General features: G+C 51.2%; 3 protein-coding genes across 3 annotated transcripts; 1 reads left to right on the top strand and 2 right to left on the bottom strand.

Moving 5' to 3' along the window:
• Positions 1–5,408: 5,408 nt before the first annotated feature.
• HRG_08644 (reverse transcriptase (RNA-dependent DNA polymerase) domain-containing protein) lies at positions 5,409–6,718 on the bottom strand (the record flags this gene model as incomplete). Its single annotated transcript, XM_044867115.1, has 2 exons — positions 5,409–6,130; positions 6,340–6,718. 2 exons carry the CDS (start codon positions 6,716–6,718, stop codon positions 5,409–5,411), a joined length of 1,101 nt encoding a protein of 366 aa, XP_044718002.1.
• A 7,070-nt stretch (positions 6,719–13,788) lies between these two features.
• HRG_08643 (polyprotein) lies at positions 13,789–14,429 on the top strand (the record flags this gene model as incomplete). The annotated part of the gene is made up of 2 exons (XM_044867114.1): positions 13,789–13,971; positions 14,037–14,429. 2 exons carry the CDS (start codon positions 13,789–13,791, stop codon positions 14,427–14,429), a joined length of 576 nt encoding a protein of 191 aa, XP_044718001.1.
• Positions 14,430–16,292: 1,863 nt separating this feature from the next.
• HRG_08642 (uncharacterized protein) lies at positions 16,293–16,991 on the bottom strand (the record flags this gene model as incomplete). Its single annotated transcript, XM_044867113.1, has 1 exon — positions 16,293–16,991. The coding sequence occupies one exon, from the start codon at positions 16,989–16,991 to the stop codon at positions 16,293–16,295; it is 699 nt and encodes a 232-aa protein (XP_044718000.1).
• Positions 16,992–26,087: the final 9,096 nt, after the last annotated feature.

The raw sequence follows: 26,087 nt of genomic DNA, 5'->3' as shown, positions 1-26,087 counted from the left end.
CATCGTCCACACCCACCTGTGCCCTTGGCCGCCGAACCGGTCCCCGACGGAGCTTGGGCAAACCCCATGCAATCGATGCTGCAAATTGCGCCGTTCGTCTTAGGTCTTGGAAAGTCGTATCCTTGGGCTGGATAGGTCGGACCGTCGGTCCCTTTTCGAACGAACACCCGGGACACCGCCGGTCGCCGCCTTATCTCCCTGCCCGTCACCTTCAGGACCCCTCTCCTGGGGCAAAACGGCCGATGAAGGGGTGGACTGTTAGAGCCCACTGCCCCTGGTCTCCACGTTCTGTAGGCAACACGAACCTCGGAAGCGGACTCGGTGACTGACGTTGCGCGGAATTTCCGCTGCTGACCAAATTACGGACTTCCGTGCTCTGCTTGACCGCAAACCGCCTCGCGGCGGTCTTCTCGGCAGTGACTTTGCGATCGCCTCTGCATGCTTTCTCCATGCGGTTTCTTCGACCGCAGACTGCTTAGGCTGAATCAGCCGGAACGTTAATGCTTCATTCGCCACTGATCTGTATCTCCCGAACCGCCCCAACCTTGTCTCCCGTGCTCCGTGCCCTTCTCGGAGTTGCCCTGTATCATCTCCGCACCCCGAAACAGGCACTCCCCGTTCCTACCCTCTTCTCCATCCTCGACTGACAACGAACAGGCTCCACGGTGAGCGGCCGCCTCGCCTAGCTTCCTGCAGGACTGTCCGCCATGCTACTGCCTCCTCGACGTCGACTAGCGTGGATTGGCAACAGGCTAGAAAGTTTTGGCTCCGGAGCACTTCCACTTGGATAATCTCGCTTCTTGGCGTACACTATTTCTTTCCGAGTGGGAAGCTTCCTAACGATCACTACTCATGGCCGTGGCATTTCTTCCCTTATAATGCTTGCCTATGGTACCGAAGCGATGCAATACTACTACCCTTTGTAATCCCCATTTACCCTCCCTATGTGCGTCCACCGTCCCGACCCTCGGCTGGTCTCCACGTGCGACCTGCTACCCCAGCTTTGCCAAAGGCGGCCCTTCCATCGCCGTGCTCTCTTTGCGCACTCCAGCGAATCCTGGCTACTGCCGACCTCCGGCACATGGGGTGGCCGCGCCAACCGCCCGCCGCACACTTCCAACCATACTCTCCGGCCCTTCCAACGCCGTCCCACCCACCTTGCGCATCAGTTGCTCCATCAATATCTGCCACTCCACCTCGTCGAGCAACAGCCAAAAGGCTGCCGGCGATAACATGTCCACGGTGTCCCTCGTGCAACCGGACTACCCGGCTAGGTTTGCTCCCTCGCCACCACCAACGTCGCATCAACGGCCTTCATGCTAAAGCGACAGCCAGGATCCCCCTGCCTGTCCTCTTGTAGTCGCTAGCCACCGGAGTCTCGACTTGCAAACCCTCTTGAGAGTTCTCGTGCCCAACTCGCATCCTCCTCCTCAGGTCGTCCCCTATATCCGACTTCACCGTGTCCCAATAGTGGACTCGACACGGTCGGCACCCGCCTCGCTCAGCCGCACGCAATGCCCATCCAACTACCGACGACCGTCAAAAAGGGACCCCTGCAATACTACCATAACCTCTTTCTTTCCTTCACTCTCATTCGTTATTGTCGCCTTTGCTATCTACTCCATGCAACGATGACACCGAAGGGTACTGCTGGACTTTCTTTCTCCGCAGACTTACCCACACTAACCTTACTGTTCGCCGACCTCCAACTTCTCGCGACATAGCCATCACCCCTACTCAACTTCCAACCCCCGGCTCCCTACTTCACTCACGACCATAGAACCAGATGGTCGAGACTGTTCAAGAACCTCGCCAGCTCATTCCCGCATACCCCCGCTTCTGATCTATCACCTAGGTAGCATTCTCTGACTCTTAAGTCTCCCCGACCCTAGCCGCGAGCCCTCTTTCGAGCAGCAAGAAAACCTGCTTTATAGGATGCCCACCTCCACTCTGCGTAACCCCTCATTTACACTTCCACGGTGACTACATCTGCCATGTTCTCACGATGTCGGCCTCCCAGCTCAACGTCGATACCTCGTCCTCCCGCGGCAACCTCTTGACAGCCAGAAAATGCTGGCGCCGACATGTCCATGATGGCCTTTGTCCAGCCCGGCTGCCCGGCTAGGTTCGCCTACCAGAATGAGCATCGTGTCAAAGGGCTCAACGCAGAAACCCTAGCGAGGGTCTTCCTTCCCACGCCCTCATGGCTGTCGACTCCGGAGTATGCAGCAATCCGGTCAGATACTGGCAATCCATCGACCTGCATCTTCTTCAGCCTTAATATTTCCATATACAACCAACAGATAATCTCCTCGGAATGGACCGAGCAATGGTTCTTCATGGTCGGCCGTGTTCATCCTTTGCCCTGACGTGGGAAATCGAGCGACGTGATGGCTGGGAGTCGGACGATGATAACATCACAGAATACACCGTCCCCGCGCTTATAGTCCGCGATCACAGCTACCAACCGTGAGTCTATGCTCCAAATCTCTGTCGCCACTGCCCTCCTGACGATATCCATAGAATTGTCACTCGCACCTCAGCTCGGTGGATACTTTCCCAACGATACAACCCATTGTCTCCTTCACGGGACCTGTCATCGGCTCCGGCCGCGACCTCCTGCATGGAAACTCGGCTGCGGCCCTTGACGACACCCAGCTGAGCTGCTGCGGCTTTGTCCAGCTCTCCACCTTTATTTGTCCTGGGATTCCCGGCAAAACCCCCTTCAAGGGCTTTCACCCCTTCCAAGTTTTCGTCATCTTCCCCATTCACGCTAATCCTTGGACCTCCCTATGCAAGAAGATGACCGAGAGGCGCGACAGCCAGTTCCAGTCGAACACTCTCTTCACCTGTACGGGCAAAATCGCCGGCTTACTGGATCACCAGATCATGAAACAGGCCCCGGCTTTCGACCAAGACTATATCTTCATCGTCGTCCCCGACACGTGGACTTTCCACGACAAGGCCATGTCCGACCAGGCTTCTGCAACACAACTACTGCCGACGACACCCAAAAGCGCGGTCGGCAATCCTCGGACTATAGCGTTGCGTTGGCCAGGTTTACCTCTACGAAGAAACCCAAGGCCGCCCAAAGCCCCGCCTCCCCACGCCGCATGCTTCTGGCCCAGTCGATCCCTTATGCTGGCATCAAGTCGGTCATTGCCCGATCCCTACCAAACCCCAACCAAGAGACCGCGACTTTCTCCCGAAACTTCCACCATAATCACCGACTGTGACGGTCAAGACTCCCAAATCCGATACCTCCTCCTTTCTGTCCCCGGAAGACCCGCAGAGTCAGAGACGGACACCGAACAGGTCAATCACCAAGACACATCCGCCTCTGGCTCTATCAGACCTCCCGCGTCGATATCTTCCCGACCACTGCGCGCCCGACGTCCGCCCAAGAATATTCTCTAAACTTTAAAGCATCAAACGAAACAATACAACATGACAACATGTCTCATCATCCTCAAAATCAACTGCCAAAGGCTCGAATAGCACATTCTCTTCTCTTCTTGTTCTCCTTTTCATGAAGACGATCAAGTCAAAACTTCCCCAATATACTCCTTATTCTGTTTATACCTACGACTTATACCGGTAGCACATGTAAATTTTCCGAGCCTTCCACTCGCCCAGACATGCATTACCCCTCACATCTCTCTTCAACCCTGCCGTCTCTCCACGCCCTTTGAGTTTGCGCCTTTTAAACAAAATCTCCCTCCAGCGGCCTAGCCTGCCTCCCCGACGCTCTGTCTCGGTTTCACTCACGATAATGCTCTACGTCTCTCGCCGTGTCTCGTATCTCGACCTCACTCTTCTTCCTGTCTCCAATCTACTGTCGCCAACTCTCTCTCTCTTCTGTAGCCAACTCTTCTCCGGTTCTCTTGTCGCCAAATTTCGTTCCGAAAGGCTTCTTTGCGCGAGCCGCGGCTGGCGAGCCTTCCTCTCGTATTCAGTCAGAAAGAGAGGCATAAAACCTCTTCTCATTGGCTAATTGGCCTCCCCTGTACTCAACTCGTGCGGGGAGTGGTCGGTTGGCAACGCCACCAAATGAAGGCCATGCCGCAAACCCCTGAGCGTTGACTAGGTAACGAGCTAGCCGTTTCCGAGAGCTTTTCTTCAATGCAAGTTTCAAGCACACGCTTCCACTTCCATCGTGGGTCGAATCTATCGAACCCATCGGTTACTAACGGATTCTAGGTCAAATTTAGCTCCGCGGCCGACCTAGCTACAACATTCCCTGGCACCACCTGCGGGTGTGTATTGCTGCAGCCCCCAGGGTACTGTATACGATATCGCCTGGAACCCAGGCGCCGAACCATTGGAAGATCCCCCGGCCGTTATTATGGTGGACTTTGATAGCTACGATGGACCGCCATATCTAATAACTAACGAGGGCAGGAAAATCTCACCCATCCTCCCAGTCAGGCGTGATTTCCTTATGGGCAACGAGACCTGCGCTCGCACGCAGTTTCCCCTGATGGTGGCGTTTGCTATCACTGTTCACAAATGCCAGAGCCTAACGAAGGAGCAAATAGTTACTGATCTCGCTACACGCGACTTCCAGGCCGGTATTAGCTATGTTGCTGTGTCACGGGTTACGTCGCTGCAAGGCTTACTCCTTGAGGCGCCTTTCGATCGTCAGAGCCTCTATAACCACACGCCGACAGAAGGTTTATAAGCCTGTCTCCCTACGTGCTGCGTTTACGGCTAACTACAAAGGCTAAAGCAGGGATGAAGATGCGCCTCGCTGACCAACAACGGCGTCAGGGTCAACAGCTGAGCGATGCACCGTATCCACCACTCTACCTTGACTAAACGACGTCTTCCTATAAGCTACAGGAAGGGGAGGTTCGATATAGGGTATATAGTTAGATTGGGCCAGTCAAGGAGCGGTTTAAACAGCTGGATGGCCGCCGCAGGCAAAGGGGTTCTAGGGGTCCCCTAGGAAAGTTGAATTGCAGGAATACGATGTTCACCCTTCGGGCTGGATATTCAGCCGTTAAGCCCCTTGCCTTGGCAACTTAACGGGTGTTCGAAGTATTTTACGCACTTCGTCTTACAGGTTATACATGTTTTTCGTTGGAAATCAATCCGAAACCCTATTTCAATCTCGCAGGGAAGTAATTTGGAAAGGTAAGGGTCAACATGTAAATTGAGGTTCGTCTCTTCTATCTAAGAAGGAGTGAGCAAGAACCCTATTTATGATCAAAGAGAGTAGAAGAGTTCAAGGAAAGACGCATAATCTAATGAGGACAGATTGCAGATGTGCATAAGAAAAGGGGTAGTGGCTTAAGCAAAGGGAAATAGTCCTGTTACAGGATCCGTCATGTGTCAAGTACAAATGGTACGTATCCTGAGTGCAACACACCCCCCCAGTCTGAGGGAAGATCCCTCAAACTGTGATATCACTCCTCGTCGTCGGAGGGAACGTGGTGAATTCGTGGGGAAATGTCAATAAGACCAAGTTGCTGAACAAAGGCCTTGAAGGCTTGGCCAGGCAGTGCTTTGGTGAGACCATCCGCGATCATTTGGTTTGTTGGGACGTACTCAACCTCAAAGTGGCCTTCTTGGAACGTTTGCCTTGCCCAGGCGTTGTGAATATCAACGTGCTTAAGCGCGGTTCTGACACGGGGAACGTCAGCTGTGATAAGCCTGATCGTTTGCGTGTTGTCACACTCAATGATAGGGTCGTTGTCAAGCTGAAGATCGATTTGCTTGAAGAGTCGAAGGAGGCTGAGAGTTTCCTTGGCAGTGTGAGTGAAGGCGAGGAGCTCTGCCTCAGTCGAGGAAGTTGTGACTGTGGCTTGCTTTGTGGCATTCCACCAAATGGGACCGTTGAAGAGAGTGATGAGGCATCCTTGGGAGGATTTCCTCGAGTCGGGATTGTCTGCAAAAGCAGCATCGGTAGCAATACGGATTTCTTTTGGCTTGGTGAGGAGGTGGAGCTCGTTGGAGTCTCCCGAGAACTCAAGCGCGAAGAATCTCGTAGCAAATAGATACTCAAGCATCTGATCCATGACTTCATGGTGCTTGGAAGACGGGTTCATCATGTGTTCAGCAAGTTTGCTAACACCAAAGGAAACATCGGTCGGGTTGAGATCGCAACGAAGTTGATCGATCCGGTTTTCTGTTGAAACAAGTTCACGCTTTCAGGAGAGGCCTGTTCGTCGTGACGTTGAAGGGAATTTCCGGGCAGCGGGTTGCCTCGAAAGGAGCTTTTCTTGGTGATTCCGTATTGGGTTGCAATCTTGTCGATGTAGGAATCTTGGCAAAGCCAAACCTTGCGGGCATCTCGGTCCCGAATGACTCGGATCCCAAGAAACCAAGACACTTCACCTTGATCGGTGAGTTCGTAGTGTCGTTTGAGTCGTGTGATCAGATGGTTGACATTGTCCTCGTTCTTTTGCCGATAAAGAATCGAGATGTCATCCACAAAGAAGAAAATGATGCACCAGTCATTCATCTGGATGCACGGTTCATCAGAACAGGTCTCGAGGCCTAGTTCTGCAAAGGTGGTCGTGAGTTCTTTCTGCCAGAGCAAGGGTGATCTTCGTAGACCATACAGGGCTCGGAGAAGCTTGAGAACCCAGCCAAAGCGTTTGAATCCATCGGGGAATTCGACATAGACGAGTTCGTCTAACTCGGCATTGGTAAAAGCGTTCACAGCGTCAAGGTGCCGTGATTCTAGGTCAAACTTGCACATTAGGGCCATCATAATGCGGAAGTTGCGCGCTGCAAGCGTCGCTGCATATGTGTCTCTGCCGTTGGTTTCCTGTAAGTCTCCGCGGACGCAGAGGCGGGACTTGAACTTGGTCAGGTATCCGTGCTTGTTGAATTTGTACTTGAATGCCCAAGTGAGGGGAAGAGGTCTTCCAGCGGTCGGATCCATCTGATCGCGCCGAACGGGTTTGAAGGTGCCTCGGGAAAAGAGTGCATCAACTTCTGTTTTGCCAGCAAGTTTGAACTGGTCTCCGAAGGGGTGAGAGTCGAGTTCTCTCCAGGATCGTGGTTCAGGGGGGAAGACTCCGCTTGTGGAGTCGTTCCTCCCTGGCTGCTCGGAATGCAGCGTGAAAAGCAGCTGAGGGGATGAGACTGTTTCCTCGCTTCAATTCGGGCTGAGCGTCTAGTTGGCTCTTGAGGAGTCTTGTCCACTTGATTTGGCTCAGGCTCGGGGTTCGGAGGCGGGTCCTCCGGGCCAGCGACAAATATAGTGTCAAGTGGCTCTGGGGTTTCCGTAGGGGTAAGCAGTTGTGCTACCTCGTCTTGGAAGCGCACTCGTTTTTCAGGGGCGGATTGAGAAACCATCCGATCGTTGGGTTCCTCATCCTCTGACTCAGAGTCGATGTGCTCTGGAAACGGGTTTTCTGGTTCTTTGATGACCAGGGGAGTGTCTCCAGCAGATTTCTGGTAGACCTGTGATTCATCGAAAGTGACATCACGAACTCGGCGGACTTCCGAACGTGAAGGAATCCAAATGCGGTAAATATTGTGGGAATCGTACCCCACCAAATAACCAATCTCGGCGTGTGGTTGAGTCTTAAGGTCTCTCTTCTGAGTACCTTGAAGTGCAGTGGTAGTTAAAGGATAGGCTTTGCAGCCATATGCCTTCAGGTGAGTGATGTCGGGTAAAGGATTCGCTGAGTAACCGGTGTCTCGGTTGTTGTCCCTAAGCCACTCGTGTAGCCTTTGGAAGGGAGTCTTCCAGTTCTCGCGAAGTTGAGGTGACCGGTTGTGTAGATAGGTGGCGGCGGTCCAGGTCTCAGGCCACATATCATCATCGAGATTTGCCTCGACGTGCATGTTCCTAGCCCATGTGCCTATCACCCCCCCAGAACGCTCGGCGGGGCCGTTCTGTGCCGGTGTGTGAGGAGCAGTGGGTTCATCCTCAATGCCCTCATCATCTATCCATGTAACGTACCCCGACTGGAGTCCGCGGTCGTTATCCCGGTGAACGACGCATGCTTGGAGCCTCCATTGGCGCCAAATGTACGAAGAAAAACGTGAAAGTGTTGAAAGAAGGGTCTCCTGTTGACTGTTTGGAAGTGCGTAGCAGAAAATGAGCCCAGAAAAGTCATCTTTGAGTAACAATGCTACCTTCTTGCCGTTGTAGCTTTGGTGCATGCTGAAGAGGTCAATGTAGATCCGCCAGAAAGGCCTTGAAGAAGTTGCCTTGGACGGTCTTCGTGAAACTTGTTTTTTTCGCTTTTGCGAGGGAGCATACCTCACAGTCGATAGTTGCCGGGCCTTTGATCTTACAGCCTGTGGTGGCTTCGACGAGGTGTTCCAACGCAGTAGGGTTCAAGTGACCCAAACGTCGGTGCCAGAGTTGCGCCTCTTGTGGATCAGAAGGTTTAGGATCCTTTGAGGTCATTGCGGCAATAGCAGGCGGGAGAGAAGGGGGGATTGGCGTGAATTCGAGGACATTTTGTCCGTGCATCGGGGTCGTCCTACATATCTCCCAGCCATCCTTTGACACAATTCCTGTCATAAGGGTCCAATCGATGCCTGCCTTGCGGAATCGATCGGCTGATGCAACGTTGGTGTGGAAAGACGGGACGTGTAAGGCTTGGTTGAGTTGGAAAGTTCGATTGTAGCTGACATTGATGATGACGGTGCCTCGACCAAGGATAGGCAAGGAATCATTCCCCGAAAGAAGCCCTTCTCCTTCCTCTGCGGGTTGATAGTCAATGAAACGGTGCCGATCCCGGATTACGTGGACGTCTGATGCTGAATCGAGCAAAACAGAGTCTCGAAGTGGGTAGACGTATGATGTGGATGCGGCTGCCGGTGGAGGTGAGCTTACGGTGACCGCAGCAGCGGCTGACGGTTCACCCGTTCTCGGAGTGTCGTTTCGAGTGCTAGATTGGTTCCTAGCCTCTCGTTTATCGCGAGCTTGCTTGATAGACTGCTCGACTTTCTCCTTGAGGTGTGGTCTCTTCTCAAGTCGGTCATTTTTCTTTGCCTCAATCTCCGGATCTGGTATCCATGAGGCTGGGCGGATTTCCTCGTTGTAGTACCAACAATCTGAGAAGTAGTGTTTCAGTCCACACACGCAGGGTGGCCTTTCAGGCCGGGTTGACGAGGAATTCGTCGAGTCGTTATTAGAAGGCCGTTGAGGATTCGTTTGGTCGGATCGCTCTTGCTGCCAAGCAGACTTGCAAATAGATAAATCATAATCAAATCAAATCAAATCAAATCAAATTTATCCAAATCAAATCAAATCAAATTGCCCCTGCGCTGAATCAAATCAAATCAAATCGCAACACCCAAATTTATTTGGATATCTTGTTGGATCCACCTGTGCACTAGGCACCGATCGCGCACGTATAACTAATCGACCGCGCTAGTCACGTGCGAGTAAGAGGTGAGACACAGGGAGGAAGGTCTTTGCACACAGTTTGTATGGGACACGTTTCCTAGTTACACAAGATATAACCAATTGAACCAGTTCGAATAACCTCACTGCAGTGAAGAGCCTGTCCACACTGATCAGTGTCGCCCGGCAAAGGTGACACAGAACAGCAAGACGGAAGAGAGCTAACCTATCGTCACGCTCTGCAAAGCGAGCTCCTGACGGTAGGATAGTTGCTACAACGCGCGGATTGCTACGAAGACTCTGCATCAGAGCCCACTCTAGTTATCCAACCGTGCCTAAGCTTTGCTGTCATCAGCGACCCTTAGGCGTGCCCTATCGCACATTGATAACCTCATTGACACCCTGTGCCCTGTTTCTCAGCACACAGCCTGTCAATATGTCTGACAATTCATCTGCCGCACTAGCCCCGGCAACAGCCCAGGATACCCCGGCCAACGTGTCTCTCGAAGACAGGCAACTCGTTGAACGGAACCTGACGATCGTGGAGCTCCCTTCACTCCCGATCAGGCATTTCGACGCGGATTTCCTCAACGAACCTATCACCCAGAGCTCCTCCCTTGTCCACCGCAACAGCTTCTTCTTAGGCTGTGTGGCAACATACACGGTGGATAAACGTAACCACGGAATTGCCCTGCTTGGGGATCTGTATAACGACTTCACGGGATGGAGCTATGATGACTTCGAACTAATCAACCCACGCCTTAGATCAAGACTCCGGACGCTTCTCAGAATTAGGGGGATCTATATGGGCAAGGCCAACTCTAGCATCTCTCGAGCTTTATGTGGCCTTCTAACAAGTAACGAACTTCCTGAATGGGATGAGAACGAGTTGCTTGGTCAAGAGGTTGCTGAAAACACCGTGGCATATAAGGTGAAACAGAAGCTGCTCCAAGGAACTGTTAAAGCGGCTATATCGTCACCGGCACCGATAGTAATCCAGCAGCCAACTATTACCCGACCGGCAGAACCGGAATCCCCTCATATCATTGAGACCCATCAACCCGCTCAGCAAGAGCCTCAGCATCAATGGCGCGAATCCCTCGGTATCAGCAGACGCTCCCGTACGGACTACCAACTTCCGAGATGCATACACGAGCATTCCACCTGTTCGATTCGAGAACGAGGAAGTTGAGGCCGATCTCACGATTAGATTCATTAAGATATGGGACAAGAAACTAGCCTATACCGGCGAACCATACGATATCTTCGATGACAAGATCCGGAAATTCATGAGCGTGTGCCGTCAAGCAAACATTCCTCCGTCTAAATTCCATGGTGTTTTCCTTCGATTCTGGCCAAGGAAGCTCAGTCCTTCTTTCTACACGAAATCAGCACTGATTTAACCTTCGCTGAGATGTATCAGAAGATGAAAGAGCACTTTGACACCGAAATCAACCAGAAGATGTATCATACCCACTGGAGCACCTCACCTTCAGCCGACTTCGGGCTGAGATGCCCGGTAAGTCATCTGACGAGGTCCTCCAGGCCCTTCTTACGAAATTGCGGCTCTGTAGGAGAGCACTCGGGGATAAGTCTGGCGGCGAAGGTGGCCTGATCGATGCAACGCTCAGGGCGTGCCGTGGTGTGCCTGAATTCCGACTCGCGATATACTCTCCCGCACCTACATTTGAGGGTTGGCATCACAGCTTCGATCATCGCTATCTGCCATGCAAGATGAACGATCTGAACAACCCAGTGGCCAATATCCCCAAGACCTGGATAGAGGACACGATCAGCACTTCGTGGATCGCAAATTTCAGCGAAATTCCGGCGGAACAAGAGGTCAATCACAAAGGCGTCAGCCAAATTGGAAGAAGAAATGCTACGTTTGCGGCAAGGAAGATTGTTTCTCAACGAGACATCCTGAAAACGAGAGAAAAGCAGCCAAAGAGAAGTATCTACGAGAGAGAGGCTTCCACGGTCAATCTCGTTCGTATGCTATGTTCTTGGCTGACTATGAAGGGGAATCACAGGATCAGGATGACTCGAGCACCGAGGAATCTGATGATTCTGACTCCTCTGACCCTTATGAATCGTTCTACGCTGCTGCGACCTTTCTGTCCAACGAAGCTTTCCATCATCGGATCTCTCCAGTAGGCATCAAGTTATTCAACAGTGACGAACCCACACAATTCATACTAGATCGTTACTCTCAAGACTCGTTCCAAGGAATCATGCCGGACACAGGTGCGGCATGCATATCGACGGGAGGAATCGAACAACTGCGTGCTCTCCAACGAGAGATGCCCCCAGTCCAATTCCGTGATGATCGCAAGCCCGAACCAGTTAGATTTGGTGCAGGAAGATTGGAAACACCACTTGGCGTGATCACCTTGAACACACCAGTGGGAGAGGTTGATTTTCATATAGTCAACGTGCCAACGCCATTCCTCCTATGCCTAGCTGATATGGATCGGCTCGGCGTATATTTAAATAACGTCACGAACGAGCTCGTTGGCAATGGTGTGAGCGTTCCAGTGATTCGAAGATGGGGTCACGCGTGGTTCTTCTTGCGGAAACAAGAGGCATCAGTGGCATATCTCACGGAGGCTGAATTGCGGCGCCTCCACACGCGTTTTGGTCATCCATCCGTGTATCGGCTGCACAAGCTGCTGAATTCGGCTGGCCATGATGTGGAAATCGAAGCTCTGGAAATGATCAAGAAGTTCTGCCACTACTGTCAGATGAAATCCGACCCGCCACGAAGGTTCAAGTTCAGCTTGAAGGATGATTGTGACTTCAATTACGAAGTCATCGTTGATGTCATGACATTGGGTGGCAGACCAGTCCTCCATGTTGTTGATCAAGCCACTGCCTATCAGGCAGGAGATTCCTATCCAACATGACGGCCAAGGAAACGTGGCTCGCGTTGAAACAATGTTGGATGGATACATACCTTGGACCACCCGATGTGATCACTCATGACGCAGGCACGAATTTCGCTGCTGCCGAGTTCCAAGCAGAAGCGAAATTGATGGGAATAACGTGTCATCAGGTGCCTGTGGAAGCACATTGGGCTGTTGGGAAGGTTGAGAAGTATCATGTGCCCGTCCGAAGAGCATATGATATATTAAAGGCAGAGCTGAAGGATACCGTGAGCCCTGATCAAGTCCTTCAAATGGCTTTCAAGGCTGTCAACGACACAGCCGGTCCGGATGGCCTCGTTCCAACCCTCCTCGTCTTCGGTGCTCTGCCTCGAATGACGATGGATTCGCCGCCTACACCTTCCGCAATGGCAAGAGCTAAGGCGGTGTGGCGAACGATGTCAGAGCTGAGGAAGATCAACGCCCAGAGGAAGGTTCAGACCGCGTTAAATACGCGTAATGGGCCTGATACAGCGTTGCGCCTGCCCTATCCCTGGCGCTAGGAAGCGAAGTTCGCGTATTTCGCGAGAAGCACGGATGGCAAGGCCCATATAAAGTGCTCGAGGTGACGGATACGGAAATCGCAGTTGACCTGGACAACGGACCAGCGAAATTTCGCAGTACATGCGTCCAACCGTACTATCGTCACCCGGAATCGCTCCTTCCTCAGTTGCAACCCGACCCTAGCCCTAGCCGCACAGACCCATCAACACAACAATCACTCCTTCCCTCAACACAATCCGATCAACAACATCCTCTTCAAAACCCTCTTCCCCTTCCACCCACAACTCAACAACCTCTTCCTCTTCCTACCACAGAAGACCAACCCAAACCTTTCGAATACCCTGAGCCAAAGAGGCCGCGCAGGCGTGGCCGACCTAGGAAGGATGCTGCACAAAATGGCACATCAGAATCCACTATTGTTTGCTCACCCGTTCAATTTATCGTTCATCATGAAGCTAATGCGTTTCTTGTTCGAAAAGAAATGGAACATCTCGGCCTAGCCAAGCGGCTACGAGCTGAAGGAAAGATCACAAGCACCGGTTTCCCATTTGAAGCTTCCGACACACTCGAGCTCACGAACCTCCTCGCCGCTGGGGTCATTGTACCCGAAGAATTCGATGCGAATAAACATGGTGGATATCGTGTCTTCAAATCACGAATGGTCAGAGAGGTTAAGGGAAGAAATACTGCAACGCCATACGAGAAATCACGCCTCGTTGTGCAAGGATACAATGATGATGGGAAACGTGGGATCCTCACACAAGCCCCTACCATCAGCCGGCCCGCACAACGCGTGGCCTTGGCCTTAGCACCGTTTCTCTGCACACGGGATATGTTCATCATGATCAGAGACATCACGATGGCATACACACAATCCCAGACCAAGCTGGCCCGTGTCATCCTTGCAGCCCTTCCTCAAGAACTCAAAAGAAGATATCCAGAGGAACAATCCTGCGAATCGTGAAGCCGCTATATGGCATCGCAGAGGCAGGAGCCCACTGGTTCAACACATATCACGACCATCACTGCCGCAAGCTTAATATGGAAACCTCTTCGTTTGACCCGTGCCTTCTGATCACGGCAAACAACATCGCCGACAAGGACCTGTTTGGCATCGCGGCCTTGCAAACGGATGACACATTCATTGTTGGCACAGATGCATTTCTCAAGATCGAGGAGAAAGAACTCTGCTTTAAGGCCAAGCCAAAGAGATTCTCCAAGAAGGTTCCATCTGCGACTTTAACGGCAGCCGCCTGACCATACAAAATGGCTGTGTCATCGTCAGGCAGAAGGGCCAAGCCCAAAACCTCGAGGAGATCAATCTTCAGGCATCAAGTAGGCATCAGGATTATGCTGCTCAACGCGCCCGGGGGGCATATATCGCTTCGATTTGCCAACCCGAAGCAACATACGATTGTTCCGTTGCGGCACAAGCCCAAGAGCCCGTTAATACCGACTTCAAGGCTTTGAACAAGCGGATTGAATGGCAGATCAACAATCCCGACCGTGGCCTATGTTACATACCCATCGATCTCGAGAGCGCGAAGATCTTTGTGTTCACCGATGGATCATTCGCCAACAATAAGGATTTAAGCTCTCAAATCGGCTTTGTGATTATCATCGCCAATGAGACCGCGCAATCAACCGATTCATTTTCCATCCGCGGAAACATTCTTCATTGAGCTCAACTAAATGCAAGCGCGTTACTCGAAGCGTTCTTGCATCAGAGATCTATGGATTGACATCGGGCTTCGATCTCGCATTTGTGATCAAGCAAACGGTCAATACGATCGCACAACGCCTTGATCTGAAGCAAATCCCGCTCGTCATTTGCACAGATTCATATAGCCTCTATGAGTGCCTCGTCAAACTTGGCACCACAACAGAGAAGCGACTCATGATAGATATCATGGCGCTGAGGCAGGCATATGAATCAAGGGATATTGCGGAAATCCGTTGGGTCAACGGCGCAGATAACCCTGCCGATGCTATGACGAAGGCATCACAAACAGCGCCCTCACGCAGTTTATTAGCGACAATCAGCTAAACGTGAGGGTGGAAGGATTCGTTCATCGCAATAACACAACAATTCTCGACGAGATTTAATCGGTTTTTTCGTTCCTTCTTCTGCTTTACCGTCGTTCTTTTATTCCATTCACATTAACGAGGAGATCCTCGTGTCCATATTCCAACGTGGGACCGATGGAATCAGCTAGCGCATCCGGCGCTCGAAATGCGGCCCATGATGGCGTGTGGCAGAACACACCCAGTGTGGGGAGGAGAGCTACAGTCAGAGCACACTATCCAACATAGTGATGCATCGTGGTAGGAGTTTGTTGGTGTTCTTGTTCGTGTTTTTCCTATCTCATCTTAATTCGCTGTGTTTGGTGTGTTTTGGTGGATTGATTAGTGCGCGATCATCGATTTAGAAAGAGGTTCCAGTGTTGGATCCACCTGTGCACTAGGCACCGATCGCGCACGTATAACTAATCGACCGCGCTAGTCACGTGCGAGTAAGAGGTGAGACACAGGGAGGAAGGTCTTTGCACACAGTTTGTATGGGACACGTTTCCCTAGTTACACAAGATATAACCAATTGAACCAGTTCGAATAACCTCACTGCAGTGAAGAGCCTGTCCACATATCTGATTATTTGGATACGCCCCACAATGGCGACCTGGGCCAATAGTTTTGGGGAGCCAGCCCTGCCTGGCCTAGAGTGGTCGCTAATTACGGGCAGTTGCTTTTCCAGGCCGTGTCACCAAGCTTTCTTTTTGTGTTTTACCTGACACGTTTGATCGTGAAATATATCTTTGGGTGCGTCTGCCATATTACGGGGGGAGATATTTGTAGCCGATGGCCAAAATGGGACAGCTCTGCACTTGACTGCTGCAATGGCGCATATGGGAGGAGTACCGAACCCTCGCGGTCGAGCAAGATACGATACCCGAGGAGCCCACAGCTGCAAGGAAGACAACGGACCTAGATGACTTCATGACCTCAATTAGGAAACTTGGCGCCCAACCTGCGCCCTCACCGTCCTCCATGCGTGACGAGTACGCAGAATGGGTGGGCAGTACCGATCCGGGCGATTGTCTTGTGGACAATCCCATCCAGTACTGGCTTCTCCGCAGACGCCAATATCCACGCCTGTCGCGAATGGCAATCGACCTCTTTTCCATTCCGGCGATGTCTTCAGAGCCGGAGAGAATATTTAGCCTTGCCGGACAGATGGCCGCAGCTCAGAGAGGCCGCCTCAAAGCGGACCTTATCAAAGCGGACCTTATAGGAGCGGCTCAATGTATTTTGTCGTGGGAAAAAAGTGGGGCTATCCAGATATCCAAATGAGATCCAAATCGATTCAAATCAAATCAAATCAAATCAGATCCATGATTTTGCTATCCAAATCAAATCAAATTGGACCCCGGATTTGATTTGATTTATCTATTTGCAAGTCTGCTGCCAAGTGGCAAACGTGTTTCCGCCTTTTCCTCCCTTCTGGTCAGACGTGAGGGGAATGTGCCCTCTCGAAAATGGTACTGATCTCAATGCCGTCTGGGAATCGACCTTGCCAGAGGGGGGTCGATGCCACGAGCTTCGTCCTCCATCTTGTTGAGCCAGTAATGAGAAAACGTGGGATTTACTCCCGAAACTGCCTTCAAGAACAACCGAGTCGGTCTGAGTCCTTGGGCATCTGGAATTCCGAGCTGTTGGGCTTCGGTAAGGACTTGGTGCCACTTCGTGACCCAATCCGAAATCTTGGTCCTGTTGGGTGACTTCAATGTGGAATGAAATCTGTCAAGGACATCTTGTTCTTGTGCCCAGCTGGTGGGCTGGATCCTCTGTTTGAGGACTTTAAGTTCCTTTGCAACGTCATGTTCGTAGGCAATGGTGTTGTAGTAGTTCCCACAGGTCCTGACGATGTGTTCCTGCAGGCTTGCTAGCGCCTTTTGTCGTGCCTTGAAGATAGAGTACTCATGTCGATACTGGGAAGTCAGAAGTTCGAAGGTTTTGATCTTGTCAGGATTGAGGGTTACGAGTGTCGCCTCATCCTGCAGATCTGATGGTTCCGGTCTCCGTGGTTCCCGTGGAGCCGGATTGAGTGGTCGACTTGGATCGACAAAGTCCCAGATTCCGTGCGCAATGGCAAATTTCTGGATAATGCTTATCCACTGTTTCCAGTCTGACGGGCCGTTAAGCTTGACCCGGGACGAACCGATTGACTCTTCCTTGGTTGACTCCATCGTGTTCGTTTGATGGTCGTCGAAATGGGTGAGGTTGCTGTGGTACGTCTTTACCTACAGGTCTCCAAAGGGGCACGTGCTCTGATCCTGTTTCGCGGATACGGGCTATGCAAAAGGTGCAAGAGAATCCGATGGCACAGCTAAGAGCCAACCGGGCTCATAACTCTCGCAGGGAAGTAATTTGGAAAGGTAAGGGTCAACATGTAAATTGAGGTTCGTCTCTTCTATCTAAGAAGGAGTGAGCAAGAACCCTATTTATGATCAAAGAGAGTAGAAGAGTTCAAGGAAAGACGCATAATCTAATGAGGACAGATTGCAGATGTGCATAAGAAAGGGGTAGTGGCTTAAGCAAAGGAAATAGTCCTGTTACAGGATCCGTCATGTGTCAAGTACAAATGGTACGTATCCTGAGTGCAACATTCAAGGTAGTAAAATCCGGGTTGCTGGTAATCATGGGGCGCACTAATAGTGCAACTATTAGTCTGGACCCTTGCACTGAACTACCCGTTCAGTTTGGGCAAGCTACACTGAACCACCAGTGTGGTGTGAGAAACGCACACTACACTAATAGTGCGGCACTAATAGTGTAAACCACAGTGTGCACTAATAGTCCTCTTAATGGTCCACACTATTAGGAGCGCTGGTTGCCATGGTCGTCCTCGGAATCTTCGACGGTTGTGGAGGCTGGTAGGACAAAACTCGTTGGACTGGTTTGCCAGGGGTTGGTAGGTCGAACGAGACTCGCCAGGCTGGCTCGACCCTTCCATTGGCGAGAAAGATGGACTTTCTCCCAACTCAGTATACGGGATCGTCAGAATACATCGGAATCAGATCTCGGCTATACAGAGCCATTGCCAACACTATCTTGTCCGGCTCCTTCGCTTACTTCGGACTCCGCATCGGAGGACACGTAGATCGGCTCGTCCAAGGCTTGTACTCGTGGAGCCGGTAAGTCGAGTCGCGCCTCGTCGGTTGGTCCCATTGACAGATGTTGAGCGGACTCAGGAAGGAACTGTCGAGACTGTCTATGGACCTTCCAGTCACTCTTTGGTGATCGGTACTACAGTATCCCACAGCCAGGCATCTCGCGCATTTCTTGACCCCCGCCGTCTTCCCACATACCTTACATACAAGAACCTCTCTGCACTGGGACCGAGTCCCCTCGTTCGCTTCTGGCTTGATATTGCCCATGATATTCCCCAGTTCCTGTCGTAGCTCCACCCCTCTCACACACCGCACAAAGCTTGCCGATAAGCGGGTGCAAGCCGTCATGGGCTGCTCCAGTCGCAAGACAGCCAGATATGGTCGTTTACGCCGCCATCACTGACGACTCTGCGCCATGTCCTCCCCTGGAATCTGACAAGGCATCAGCGCATCAAACGAACTTCGTGCTGTTCACTCGTACTACGTAGAAGTAAAGTCTCCGAAACATGTGCCGAGATCTTTCCCTTGTTGCTAAGAGCATGCACGGGTCGGAAAGGGGGTAGTTAAATAACCACCTCCTCCCACTAATCTGCCACCCCAAAGTGGGTCAATGTGGCGCATCGCCGCACACAACGTCCGGCCGGCCCCAGTGCACACACGAGACCCAAGGCACAATGCCCAAGGCACACAACGCAAGTGAAGCCGGCCGCGATGCATAGAACACATAGAAATGCCACTTTTCTAGGAGTCATTAGACCCGCATCGTCAATTCAAGAGCACTATAACTACAAGGGCTATAAAGGGCATTCCTTCGCCATCTCCCTTAGCGCAAGGGCGTTAGCCTCATCAAGCCGCTCCATCGTATCAAAGTCACAGAACACATAGGTCGGCGCACGAGCCGAAGGCTTCGCATTCCGGCGCCTAAGGCCAAAGCCGATCTGCCAGCCTACGGTCTTGCAGGCACGAGTAGCCTCGGCCTCGGACTCGTAGGTGGTAGAGAACACAGTGCTCATGGACTCCATAGCGGCAAGTGGTACGGTGACGTGGGTGGCACGGTCGTGACGGGGCGGCGCGGCGGTGATAACGGCGTTGCAACCGATTAAGGCCATGTTAAGATATCGCGAAAAAGCTTCACTTACGGCTGACTGTGTGATGTTGCGCGGCGTGCCTTGTGTGCCAAGGAGGTTTTGGCGTTACGCCACCTTTACCTCAAAGGTGCGCCACATTGACCCACTTTGGGGTGGCAGATTAGTGGGAGGAAGTGGTTATTTAACTACCCCCGAAAAGGGCAATGGCGATTTTGACGCGCTCCGGCTCATCACATATCGGGGTTTTCCACAGGACGAAAGGATGGAGGCACCAAAAAAGCTGGATAGAGAGATATAGGGTGCTTTTATGCACAGCCCAGTGAGATTAAGGACAGATCTAATGTGCTTTGATGTGATTTGTTGAAGGATATGAGAAAATGCGATTTTGCCAGCATCGCGAAAAACACATATAAATGTCGCGAAGCAGATTTAATGTTCAATTGAACATGTCACCTGAACAACAGGTGGCTTGATTTTTCGTGACAATAAATTATCGAATAGTCAGTGTGCGCATGTGACAGGGTCCTCAGGCCTTTTACTGGAGGAGTAGTCCAAGTAACGTGACTTTGACCTAAAACGGTTAGACTCCGCTTGAAATGGCCTGAGCACTGCTGAGGTAACGCAGAGCCTCACCAGTGTCACGTGCACAAGCAGCATGACGTGCCCACGTGCGACCTCGTGCTTACCTCAGCAGTGCTCAGGCCAGGGAGCAAATAACGTAATCCACCCCCTTCCCGGTCACACCCCTACCCGCTCAAAATTCCCACCAACGCGACCCGCACTCCATGGCGCCGAGCACGATGACGGAAATTAGAGACCAATCGATTCCACGCGTCCTGCTCGCCGTCAAGGCCTATCAGCAAGGCCAATTCGACAGTACCCACAAGGCCACGACGGCATATGATGTCCCTCAGTCGACAGTATCTGGTCGACTGCGTGGTGCCCGCTCCCGACGCGACGCGCAGATGAACAACCGGAAGTTGACGACGACGGAAGAGACTGCCCTCGTACAATGGGTCATGCCGATGGACGAGCGAGGGATGCCGCTGACAGTGGTCTACACTCGCCGCATGGCCGGCCAACTTGTTGCTCTCTGAGCGCGGCCAAGAAACTGTCGGCGAGAATTGGGTGCGGAAGTTCGTTGGCCACCACGACGAAATCAAGGCGAAATACTCTCGTCGATATGATTACCAACGTGCCAGATGCGAAGATCCGAAGACGATCCAAGAATGGTACGATCGAGTGGCAATGGCGAAGCAGAAATGGGGGATTCTTGACGAGGATGTCTACAACTTCGATGAGACGGGGTTTCAAATGGGAGTCATTGCGACGGCAAGAGTCCTTACTCGGTCTGACCGGCGAGGTCGGCCTATGGTCATGCAGCCAGGAAATCGAGAATGGGTTACGGTGATTGAGTCTATCAATTGCCAAGGTTGGGCTTTGCCGGCGATGGTCATCTTCCAGGGCAAGGTGCACAAAGCAAGCTGGTACAAAGCAGGTGTGCCCAAGGACTGGCAGATTGCCGTGAGCAACAAAGGTTGGACTTCCGACGACCTTGGATTGCATTGGTTAAAGGCAGTTTTCGACCCATACACACGGCGCTAGGGCTGATATTTGAAGATTTTGAAGTCGAATCGGCCTCGGGACCCTTGAATTGAATGAAGCCGAATCGGGTAAGGTCTTCAAATTCGATGAATCAAAAATCAGGAGTCTTCATTCAATTCATTCATCAAAATCTTGAATGAATGGCGATATGGTCGAAATATACGGTGAAAAAAAAAGGATAACCCCGCTTCGCAGCTGCCACTGGTAAAATACCTGGGTTGCCGCCGAATACGCCGTCACAGGAGTAAGCAAAGCTGTAAATATCTGTGCTACGAAGATGCAACAATGCATTGATGTAATGCGCGCTGTGAGGTTCTGTTGCGGCAAAGGTGGGGTAAACTTCCTATGGCAAAGCAACGGGTAAACCTTTGGGCCAATCAGAAGCGTTTCGTACGGTACGAATAATTCTACGGCGTACAGTATACATTTGGCTCTGACCAATCATAACGTAGTCACGGGTGATCCACGGTTAAATCTGACCAATGATGGTTCTGTAAATTAATAGTAAGGCCAATTAAAACGCTGTCCTAGGAAAAGTGGTCCCCAGAAAACCTGCAAAGAAGCTCCGCTGAATTGCGCACTGCGTGTACTTCGTCACTTTGTAGCACAATTTACAGCTTCGCTTAAAAATCCCAGTGGATTGGGGTGGGGTAGTTAGTGTCACGACCCTGGGCGCCAGCGTAGAGCCGCCAGCGCAGCACCTCACCAGTGTCACGTGCCCAAGCAGCATCACGTGCCCACGCGCGACCTCGTGTCTATAAGGGCCCGCTCGGTCGTGTAGTCTAGTCTTCCTTTCTTGCTCCTTAGCTTTGAGTCTTCGTTCATAGTGCCAATACATCTTTATAGCCGTCAAGGCTCGTATGTGCCTGGCCGTAACAGTTAGGGTGTCCATATATGTTGGTATAAAGACCCTAACACCCACCGTTTCAGCAATCTTGCCACCCTATACGGAGTATCAAAAACACCATAAAGGTCATGAACAGTGCCTTTTTATAATGCACACCATTTAAATGTAGTGCCACTCGAATGTTCTGGATTTTCTCGTTCGGGTGGTATAACTCTCGATATCTGTGCTTATCATTTGCTCAATAAATGCCACATCATCCTGAAGGCAATCAATAGATCAGTCATTTTCTAGTTGCAAAACTACATTTCAAGCACATACTAAGCTCGGCAGTCCATATTTTTGAAATATAATACAGGACTTATACCCTTAAACAGCCTCCGGCAAGCTGATTCAAAAAACGCGTTCAGGTCCCTCAACATCTCAATATTGCGCGAACAATTGGAGGTGACACGAATCGCGTCATCTCGCGATTTAGAGGCTGTTAGGGACTTATCTACTCCTCGAGCCCAATATGACTGCTACCTGCTTGTCCACACAAATTAGCCCGATCAAAAAGTACCGAAACACCTGCATGATAAGGATATATTGTGCCAACTAGCCGCGTTTCGACGCGTTATTCGTGCTCAGTCGACCACTTATTAATTCTACTGCTGTCGGCAAGACACGGTCGTCAAGCCCTTCCCACTTTTTGCCTGCATGCGCAACGGTCTTCGCGACAACTGCCGCATTATTTTGCGACGACCTCGCCTAATTCCTGCCTCGCTATTTCCGACAGCAGCTTCGGGTCGGCCCCCGAATCAACGTCCTGCCCGACGACCTATCCTGCCCGTTCAACCTCGAATCCCTTACATTTTATTGTGGGTTATTTGGTGTCGTTCCGACTACCTGTGTCGCGCCCATTCTCGAGCCCTTGAGCCAAGATCAGGTGAAACTCTCCAATCTACCCTCCTTATTTAATTACCTTACGAGTGGATAGCTAATTATAACGTGATACATAAGATAGTATGGCCCCTGCCGAATCAAAAACATATGCCGCAGCGAACTTCTTCGCCCCTAGGACCCGGCGTAAATTGCCAATGCAGAATTATGCCAGCATTGAGCGTCCTCAATTCAACCTCAGAACCCCGCGCGCGCCCTGATCGTAGCACAACTCCGGCTCCTTCGTCTCCTCTTTCAACTGGCGAAGATACAATTGTCTGCGCGCCCCCGGGCCATCCTGACTGTGAGTCAGATGATGACATGCCCGACACGGATACACCGGAGCCGCCATTGGACAATAGCCATATGACGCTCGCAGAGAAAGCCGGACTTATCAAGAAGTGGGCCGACAACAAACAGAAGCATGTTCGCAAGAAGAGAGACAAGAACAGCCACGTTTATTGGTACATGCAGAGGGAAGCTATAGACAGAAGCTTTTACTCGGAGTACAGGGATGGACCGAAGATCTTCCAAGAGTTCCGGTGGACTTGTATAGAATGCCTTCAAAATCCCTCTACTCTTCGGAAGGTATTCCAGGTCCTTGAATCGAACCGCCGAGGGGTTACCTCTGGCATGGGAGACCATTTAAAAACGCACAGTATTACGAAGGAGTCTCACCACGCTCGAATCAATGGATACGGCCGCGCCATTGGTGGAGGAGATTATACAGAGGCAGATGCATGGAGCGGTCGACCTAGGCAAAGAGCAAGGCTCACAGCAAAGGAGTCTATCCGCCGGTGGTTTGTAAAACACCGACAACCCTTCTCTGTTGTCGAGACTCCTGCTTTCCAAGAGATGTTCTTGGCTCACAATACAACCTGTGTGTACAGGAGTCGTATAACGTTACGCAATCATCTACACAGACTTTGTCGAACGCAGGGAGAAGCTGAAGATTGAGCTTGAGTACAATTGTGATACCATCTCGTTCACCCTCGATATCTGGACAGCACCGAACCGGGTGCCTATTTTCGCTATTATTGCGCACTGGATTACGCCGGAGTTTGAGGAGAGAGAGGAGGTTATTGAGTTTATCGAGCTCAAAGGATCTCACACTGGCAAACAACTAGCTGAGATAGTTGAGAAGACACTTGAGGAGCTCAGGCTCAAGCCCAAGCTTCTCGCCATTACGGGAGACAACGCCGCTAATAACGGGACGCTCTGTCAGTCTCTGTACGATTCTCTCAAGACCAAATTCGACGACAAGGTGAGTCCAATAGGGAGGCCCCGCATGCGCTTCCACGGCAAGAAGAGTTGGATCCGCTGTCTAGCTCATATTACCTCACTCATTTGTGATGGCGTCTTGCAAGATCTCAAGGCAGGCACAGCGAAGGAAGCCAAGAAGATGCTTGATAAGTGGGACGAAGAGAATAAAAGCAACAACTACACCATTCCGGGAGACTCTAGTCGGAGTGGGATTGCCAAAATTCGCCTCCTCAATCTGTGGATGTTGAGATCCGGGCCTAGAGAGCAAGACTTCAAATGCATGCCCCACGCACTATCGGAAGCCAACCTACGATGTCGACACTCGCTGGAATTCGACCTACGACATGATTGACCAATTCCTTGAGCTTGAGGCAGAGTATACCGAGTTCGTTGATACTCACCCGCAAGTCAAGTGCCTCCTGCCCTTATCGGGAGAGATTGTCGCTCTCTACCAACTACGGAAGGTTCTGAAGCCGTTTAAAGAACACACTCTGAAAGTCTCCGAAGTTATGCCGTCGATCTCACAAAGTCTCGATATCTATTGGGATTTGGAAGCTCTCCTTGATGATGTAGTCGAAGGAGTTGGCGAATTTTCAGACCTTGATGTGTCCATTCGAAACGCCTTCTCGAAGGGCAAAACAAAACACGCTACATATATGAAGAAGCTTGACGATCAAATGATGCTATTCGCAGCTCACATCCTGGATCCGCGTTATAAAACTCACCAACTAGAAATGATGATACCGGATCAATACTCTGAGATTATAGCTAAAGTCAAGAAGTATTTCAGAACGGAGTGGCCGGAGCTAGCAACATTGGATGCCACAAACTCATCTATGAGCCAATCCAGACCAGCTGAGCGTCCTCAAGGAGTCTCCATTGCGCAGTGGAGAGCCATCCAAATGAAGAAGGCGAAGGAGGCGGAGGCCGGCGCGGCGATCCCTATTTCGGAGCTTGAACGGTGGTTTGCAACTCCTCGAACAGAGTTCGACGAGTCTATTGCAAAGTCTCCAGACTTCTTACGGAAGTGGTGGAAAGAACACAAGGACGAGTGGCCACTTTTGGCTACGGCGGCGCGTGATATTCTCTCTGTCTCTGGCTCTGAAGTTGACGTGGAACGCCTCTTCAGTGGTTGTAGAGACGAATTCGGGATCCGCCGTCACGCTTTGAAGGCAGATACAGCGCGAGTACTAACGCTTTTACGGAGTTCTTATACTCAGGAAGATAAGATCGATCAGGCGTTGATCAAGGCGGCCATGGAGTATGACATCCTGCCATTTGCCAATAGTATTATTTGGAGACCAGACCACATTCCGGGCAAGCTGGTAGATGGTATGAATATACCCTCATTGTATGTGTATATGCTAATCTGCGTTCAGACGAGAATCTTCCTTCTCAACCCCCTGCTCCTGCGGAAGTTCCCACCGAGGCTGAGGCTCCCAACGAACCTCCTACCCCAAACCTCCTGCCCCCAAGCCGATGAATCTGCGATATCAACCCCGCCCAGATACAATGGAGGCTTCGGAGGCTTGAGGCTCTACGAGTGTGTAGCCGTGTACAATGGCGGATTCGAACGCGCTGTACCGACGTATTTTGAGGATTCGGCAAAGCTTTTGAAAAGTGCTTATTTTCGGTCTATTTTCCTAGGACATGCGGATCAGTATTTATGTAAGTTAATTTTTGTAGTATTCTTTTTGTAGTATTCTGGATTATCGAAAGGTTTCTCAGAAGGCTATAAAACTATATACTACTTATTGGCGGTTCTGAGGTATCTTTGCGATCGCTTAGGTACGCACCAAATTCACTTCGTTTAGGGGATCCCTTCAAACCATTCATGAATGGCCTGAATTGGCCCGAACCCAACTTGAATCGCGAAAATGGAGCTTGAAGATTTTGAATCAAGATCCAAAAAATTCAATTCATTTGATTCATCCTTCATTCAAAATCTTCAAAAAATTCACCTTCATCTATCACCCCTACACGGCGCCGTACGGTTGGAACACGTCGACTTCTCATTCTCGACGGGCACGGCAGCCATGTTACGCCGGAATTTGACAAGTACTGTACGGATAATGCCATTGTGGTACTCCAAATGCCAGCTCATTCCTCACATCTCTTACAGCCTCTGGATGTCGGGCGCTTTTCGCCCTTAAAACGATATATGGGCGGAAGGTTCAAGAGAAGATGCTCGCAGGGGTCAACCACATCGAGAAAGAGGACTTCCTGCCTCTATACGTCGAGGCCCGCCGACAAGCACTCTCCCCCGTCGAACATCCGAAGTGGATTCATGGCCACAGGCCTTTCCCCATTCAATCTGACCCGGGTTCTGTCACGGTTACGCGTTCAGGTTGACAGGAATGGCAACCATGATGCACGGCAACAACTTGTCGAGGAGGAGCAGGCCCGACGGCAGAGAGAAGAAGAGCTATGCGTCCTAAGACAGCGTGCACC

Source organism: Hirsutella rhossiliensis, assembly GCF_020360975.1.
Source record: "Hirsutella rhossiliensis strain HR02 chromosome Unknown scaffold00010, whole genome shotgun sequence".
Taxonomy (NCBI): Eukaryota; Fungi; Ascomycota; class Sordariomycetes; order Hypocreales; family Ophiocordycipitaceae; genus Hirsutella; species Hirsutella rhossiliensis.
The sequence above is the reverse complement of the archived record's forward strand: the minus strand, read 5'-3'. Positions and strand labels throughout refer to the sequence as shown.